This window comes from Dryas octopetala, chromosome 4 (genome assembly GCF_963921425.1).
Source record: "Dryas octopetala chromosome 4, drDryOcto1.1, whole genome shotgun sequence".
Classification (NCBI taxonomy): Eukaryota; Viridiplantae; Streptophyta; class Magnoliopsida; order Rosales; family Rosaceae; genus Dryas; species Dryas octopetala.
Genome location: NC_141369.1, coordinates 26,436,866 through 26,443,466, shown reverse-complemented (window position 1 = coordinate 26,443,466; position 6,601 = coordinate 26,436,866). Strand labels below are relative to the sequence as shown.

Genomic DNA, 6,601 nt, shown 5'->3' with positions numbered 1-6,601 from the left:
ATTATAAATACTTTATCTATTCAGTATTATTCACATTGATTATTGTTGAGACATTTGGACCTGTCCAGTCCACTACTACAAGGGAAATTTTAATGTATGAAGGAGGGAGCCAACCAAGGCAAGGTAAGTATCTCTGCTTGCTTGCTAGTTGCTACATATATATATATATATATATATAACTGAGATGAGAATCGACGTGGATAATGGATTGGTGTGTGTTTGACGTTACTGGCCCAACTCCAACAGACAAACAGTTAGCTTAGCTTAGTCTTGACAAAAAAAAAAAAAAAAACAGTTAGCTTAGTAAATGGTAAATACCAATTAGTATTTCCCTAGTTATAATTGACCAACACGTTTTGGACGCGGAAAATGGGAAAGCTGGTGGCTGAGAAGAAGAAGAAGATTAGTACGTGGCTTCCAGACACATTGTAGGAGCGTGGACACACATCTAACGTCAGGAAGCAGACAAATTGTATCGTTTTTGTTTCAACTTTGATTTGATTAATACTTGGATGGATTCCCTTTCCATTTCCCTTTCCCTTTCCCTTTCCTGTAATAAACAAATAAGAGAGCTACTATTTACACACTCTCTTTTTTCTTTTTGCACATCCCTATTTAAAAAAAAACCAAAACAAAAAAAAAAGACTATATAGCCCCTTTCTTCTTTCCATCTCTTTTTTCTCTCGTTCACACCCCCCTTCTCCTGTTTTTTTTTTCTTCTTCTTCTTCTCCAACCCTCCCCCAGCCAGCCCCTCCACCCAACCCACCTAGCCCCTCAACCCCCTCACCCGACCCACCCCTCCCTCCCTCCCTCCCTCCCCTCCCTTCCGGCCTCCCCCCTCCACCTAACCCACCTAGCCCCTCAGCCCCTGCACCGACCCCCCTAGCCCCTGCACCACCAAAACAGCCACCACCACAGCACCACCAAAACAGCCACCACCACCACTTTCTTCTTCCCCCTACCTAAGCCAAAACAGCCACCACCACTACCACATTCTTCTCTTTCTCTCTCTCTCTCTCTCTCTCTCTCTCTTCTCGCTCAAACAAATAGCAAAAAAAAAAAAACAAGGGTGGCAGGTGGTTCGGCAAACCAGTGCCAAACCCATCGGTTTCGTTCGACAGGTAACCGCCGAACAAACCTGGTTCGTTTAGTGGGTACCTGCCGAACGAAACAACCAGGTTCGGCACTGGTCTGCCGAACCTGCAATTTTTTTTTTTTTTTTAAGTTGGTGTTGCGGGGAAGGAGGAGGTGATGCGAGGAGGAGAGAAATACGAGGGTCGGTGCTGCGGGGAGGAGAAAGAGAGAGAGAGAGAGAGAGAGAGAGAGAGAGAGAGAGAGAGAGAGAGAGATGAAGGTGGTCGGGTGAGGGAAGGAGAGTGGGAGGGAGGTGGTCGGTGAGGGAGGGGAAGGGAGGGAGGGAGGTTGTCTGGGTGGGTGAGGGAGGGGGAGGGGCTGGGATGGCAGAGGCTTGCGGGTGGCTGGTTTCAACATTTTTTTTTTTGTTCTTTGTTTTTTTTTTTTAATTTAAAAATTCACATTTGAGTGGGGTGGGGTGTGTAATGTTTAGATTAGGTGGGTGTGTAGTGAGAAATTTTGATGAGATTAATGAGGTTGGGGTATTTTGGTAATGGAAGAGGTGTGTAAAAGAGAAATTTTAAATTTTAGAAGATAGTAGGAGGTGTGTAAGAGAAAAATGTGTGCAAAAAGAAAAAAAATGTGTGCAAATAGCAGCTCTCATAAATAAATCATTAATTTCATGCTTATCTCATCAACTACTGCCACTGCCAACGGCCCAACGTGGAGTTAAAGACAAAATGGCGGAGAGATACTCTTCTTTAATGATCGACGCAGTAGTGTTTCACTGTTTCGATTTTTTTTTTTTCTTTTTTCCATAATGTCAATTTTATTAAAGATTATGTTACAATTTACTCCTACAAATTATAAGGGTGATTTCAAAATACTCCATAAAATATAAAATATTTTAAATATATCTACTAATTCCGGCTCATTCCCATTCTGATTCCAGCTCATTATGATTTTTGTTCATTCTAATTCTTGCTCATTCTCATTCCTGTTTAGTATACATCTCCTACCTGATCAGGCGTTCTAACTTGAAAAGTAATTTGTTCTGTGGGGAAGAAAGGAATGTTTGAGAGAGAGAATAATTTAGTGGGCTTGTTGGCGAAATACTTGGGTGGAAACTGAATTCAATGTGAGAATTGAGACGGTGCAAAATAAAGGTACAGCTTGAAATAAAATAAATATAATCAATGTTACAAACCAGAACAATATTAACATTGGTTCAGCGGTATGGCACCTTTAAACTATCCAGCAGGTCTGTAATTCGATTGATACCAAACCCAGCATATAGGATCACATTTTGCTAAATTAAAATGGCCGAAGAGACACGTGGCGGGCATTCAACCCTGGGCTGCCACGTGGCCAATTTGGGCCCGCGGCCTTCCAACCCTGGGCTGCCACGTGGCGTAAGTGGGCCCGCCCGCAGTCCTGCAATCGTGGGCTGCCATGTGGCCATGTGGGCCCGCGGGCTTCCAACCGTGGGCTGACACGTGGCACAAGGGGGGGGCCGCGGGCTTCCAACCGTGAGCTGACACGTGGCCATGTGGGCCCGCGGGCTTCAACTGTGGGCTTACACGTGGCACAAGGGGCCCGTGGGCTTCAAACCGTGTGCTGCCACGTGGCCAATGTGGGCCCGCAGGCTTCCAACAGTGCGCTGCCACGTGGCCCATGTGGGCCCGTGGCTTCCCACTGTGTGCTGCCATTTATATTTTGCAAAATGTCATTGCCTTCTGTCGAACCTTGGACCTGTTGGATTAGGAGAAGATGCAGAACCACTGAAGCAATGTCATTTTTGTTTAAGTGATGTAACATGATTTCTATTTATCTTATTTTCTTGTTTCTACCGGAAGTCACTTAATTTCTCTCTGAGTCTCTGCTCTGAAAGACAAAGTAAATCAAAGGACAAGAAGAAAAAGAAGAATGTCATGCCCATCACACAGCATCAGCTATGTACGTGAATAGGTCGATCTTTATGAAGCGAACTATATGATGAGGACAAAAGATTAAAAACTTGTTCAAATTTGTTTAATTTTGAGGTTCATAGTCAAGCTTAACTAGAGAGAGAGAGAGAGAGAGAGAGAGAGAGAGAGAGAGAGAAGTTGATCATATACATACATATATATATCAGGGATATTGGAATGTGGCATGCATGCATACAATTTCTAGGAGATTAAAATTAAGTCGAAATTTTCTACTGTTTCATAACTTACATATAATTCATTTACGTACATAAAGGTTTGCATCATCGTTCTAGCTAAGAAGATTTTAAAAGTTGCGGTTTTAATGATGAAATGGAGAAATTAAGTTTCCCCAATATTTAATTAAACATTTTTGTAGTGGCAGACGTATCGATCCATCGAGAAATTTGTAACCAGTATCAGTACGCAGTGAGCATATAGACATGGTAGCGAGCTGCAGGATGGCTATGTGAGCAAGTGATGGATGGATCATGTCAATGGCAACCTCTTGAGAGCGACATGCCATGACAATGAAGTGATCTGACCAATAACATTAACATGACGGTGTTGATTTTCAGCTGAAGATGTCTTTACGTAGCTGCAGCTGTTTGTCTTTGATGACATTATTTGACATTCAGCAGCTGATGCCACGCCCACAACATCATCATCATCACCAGTACCTCCTGCCATCGGTTCATTAGGTACCGGTGGATTAACATTATCATCATCAGCTGAACCCTCCTCCTCCTGATGATGATCATCATCATCATCCGGGGCTTTGATCTCATCATCTTGATCATCTGCAGATCCCATCATCATCTGATCCTCATCATCCACTACTTTTCCAGTACCCTCATCACCATCACCATCATCATTATCATCAGCGACTGTCATAACTCTCAGAAACTGCTCCAATGCTCTACACATCCATTCATAACGGCACACTCTAAATGCCTCCTTTATGTTTAGCTACAATTAAAATCACATATGCATACAAAATTACAACCTCCATCAGAAATTAGTTAATAGAAACTAGAAATTAAGAAACAGCTGTACTGTGCTACTTATAATTACTATAAATTAAAATGTTTAATTAATTACTGAGCATACATATGGGCATGTTTGTATGTAAAATGTATGTAGAAATACCCATTTCCTATCACGGTTTTGCTGCTCTGGCCAAGTCTCGAGCTCTTCGGTGACCTCTAACGCAAACATGTAGCCTCTGCATCCTCCCTCCAGACTGCACACGTTCTCTCTACTTTTGCTTCTGAACTCCCAAACTCCCAGAGGAGTTTCCTAATTAATTCGTTCATTAAAAAAAAAATTAATATATAGATATTAAACCCAGTTAGCTAGCTGCCTACCTACCCTGCAGATTCAAAAACATACAAACAAACATATTAATGGAACATACTCTAAGTGTTCCTTTCACCCCTGCTTCCTCCAAGGCTTCCCGGCAAGCAGCTTCTAAAACAGTCTCATCATCCTCCCATCCACCCTGATCGATCCACAGTTAACTTCAATTAATTAATGTCATAGGCTCATAGCTAGATAAATCAATTTATTAAATAAATATATAAATTAATTAATGTACTTTTGGGAACACTCGGTCATCCCGGTCTGGTGAAGAAACCATAAGAACTTGTATCCTGTCTTCAATTCTATGATGATCACCATCTTCTTCATCTTCTTCTGTTATTCGGTAAGGAATACATCTGTTGTATGTACACATGATCAATCAGTACATGCATATATGTAATTAAATAAATATATATCATGCAACACTAGCTCTTAGATCAGTATTCAGAAATCCCCACTTAATAAGTTATTGTGCCCTTTCCTAGGAAATTAAGAAAGGTCAAGATAATATAATTATGGGATTGTTGATTACGATAATAATTAATTTTGTGATTAAGAATTCTTTCTATAAATGAGAGAGACAAATTATTTAAATAGATCGCATAAATCCAAAAAATTTATGAATTAATTAAACTGAAGCCATGGTGAGGACCAGGGGAGGCCCGCCAGGGATTATTTTGATGGATAGTGTATCAAATGCAATTCAATAATTAATAATCTAATCTAATATGATCATGAGAAGGAGAAGAAGACAATTGATTAATTAATTACATCATAGAAGTTGGAGATGCTTCTCCTGCTGCTGCCCTGCACAAAGTCAGGCATGCTATGCTATGCTAAACAACTGCATAAATATATATACATATGCTAGTGGTTGGGACTTGGGACTTGGGCTTAGGAAAGAGGAAGATACCTTTTATTGTACATGCATCATGCATGCATCATTAATTAATTAGTTTATTACATAAAACTTAAATTAAAGAGCCTGAAGGCAGATTTTCAATTTGAACCCAGCACTTCTCAAGATATATCACTAAAGACAATTAAATGGCAAATTTGATGCCGCAACTGATATTAACTATAAAGAAAAAGAAGGGAAGCAATTATTGCATATATAATAGATAAATAATATAATTACCCAGAAACAAGGCGAAAATTGTTCTCATAACGTTGCCTATGTCGCCCTGTTCGTGCTTCCACAGATGACATGATAATGATCGATATTGATATATTCTACAAAGCGATCCTGAAAATAAACGAAACCGAAAATCATCGATGAATTAAATTATTATAAGGTTTAATTGTTTGTATGAAATATATGTAGGATTGTATATTTGTATCCCTCTTCCCTCCAGCTTACCAGAAAAAAGAAATATATGAATGATGGAAACCACCCATAAAGAAATTAGGCACTAACCACCCATATATGGCAGCGAGGAGGACTGAGATTACTCAGAAGATGTGATCAGGATCGGATATTAATTGGGATATTGGCATTGGCATATAATATATAATAAGATTGGCATGTATATATATTAATATTGGGGGATATGTAGGTGCGTACCCTGCTTTTGTATGGATTTGGAGGAAACAGAAGCAGCAGCAGCTAAAAGGTTTCATATGGTATGATATATAACAACCAATACTCATTCTTTATATATAGAGATATATAAAGCCTGCAGCTGGGTCCTGCGATTTGTAAATCCTACTTGTATTAAACGAAATTGAAATTAAAATGAAATGTAGAAGAGGGAGGGAGAGAGGTATGGGCAGGGATTCAAACTTCCACCACACAAAGGATTGAAAGAAGAAGCTAGCTGCTTTTAATATATAATTAATTTCTCATATATTCTCCTTCTTTATCTATCTCTCTCTATTTCTCTGTTACCTGTCTGTGTTTTTCTCCCCAGTTGCGCGCATGCCAACTGATCCAACGAACCCTGTTTGGTTATCTGTGTGTCAGACTCAGAGAGAATCTACAACAACAAAAAGGATTGAAAGCATTGATTAATTCTTGCTTTCTTGGCAGAAGAAGAAAGATTAATACACGCATGCAGATAGAAAGAAATGTCTAATTCAGAGAAATTAACTGATAGAGATCGAGAGCCCGACAGACAGAGAGAAAATGAAAACAGAGTGCTGTGCTGAGGGCCAGAGATTTCCGCGGGGTCAGTCCTAACGGTTTTTTTTTGTTGAGCCC

The 6,601-nt window shown here is 40.0% G+C and overlaps 1 protein-coding gene across 3 annotated transcripts; it reads right to left on the bottom strand.

Moving 5' to 3' along the window:
- Positions 1 to 3,256: 3,256 nt before the first annotated feature.
- Positions 3,257 to 6,401, bottom strand: LOC147289024 (nudix hydrolase 13, mitochondrial-like). Of its 3 annotated transcripts, XM_086242788.1 has the most exons (7): positions 6,290 to 6,377; positions 5,966 to 6,090; positions 5,540 to 5,647; positions 4,637 to 4,757; positions 4,457 to 4,540; positions 4,189 to 4,338; positions 3,257 to 4,008 (listed from the first exon to the last, which is right to left on the bottom strand). In XM_086242788.1, the coding sequence occupies exons 3-7, from the start codon at positions 5,608 to 5,610 to the stop codon at positions 3,529 to 3,531; spliced, it is 906 nt and encodes a 301-aa protein (XP_086098914.1). In that variant the 5' UTR covers positions 5,611 to 5,647; positions 5,966 to 6,090; positions 6,290 to 6,377; the 3' UTR covers positions 3,257 to 3,528. The 3 variants fall into 3 exon arrangements, with proteins under 3 accessions (XP_086098914.1, XP_086098916.1, XP_086098915.1); XM_086242790.1 differs by lacking the exon at positions 5,966 to 6,090 and having other exon boundaries at positions 6,290 to 6,401; XM_086242789.1 differs by lacking the exon at positions 6,290 to 6,377 and having other exon boundaries at positions 5,966 to 6,155.
- Between the last annotated feature and the right edge of the window lie 200 nt (positions 6,402 to 6,601).

Bases quoted from the DNA above. Each gene is read 5' to 3' on its own strand.
- LOC147289024 (XM_086242790.1), bottom strand. From the start codon at position 5,610: ATGTCATCTGTGGAAGCACGAACAGGGCGACATAGGCAACGTTATGAG. The intron at 4,339-4,456 runs GTATGTTCCATT...CGAATTAATTAG, and splicing joins GGGTGAAAGGAACACTTAGA to GAAACTCCTCTGGGAGTTTG. The intron at 4,009-4,188 runs GTATTTCTACAT...TTTTAATTGTAG, and splicing joins AAAACCGTGATAGGAAATGG to CTAAACATAAAGGAGGCATT.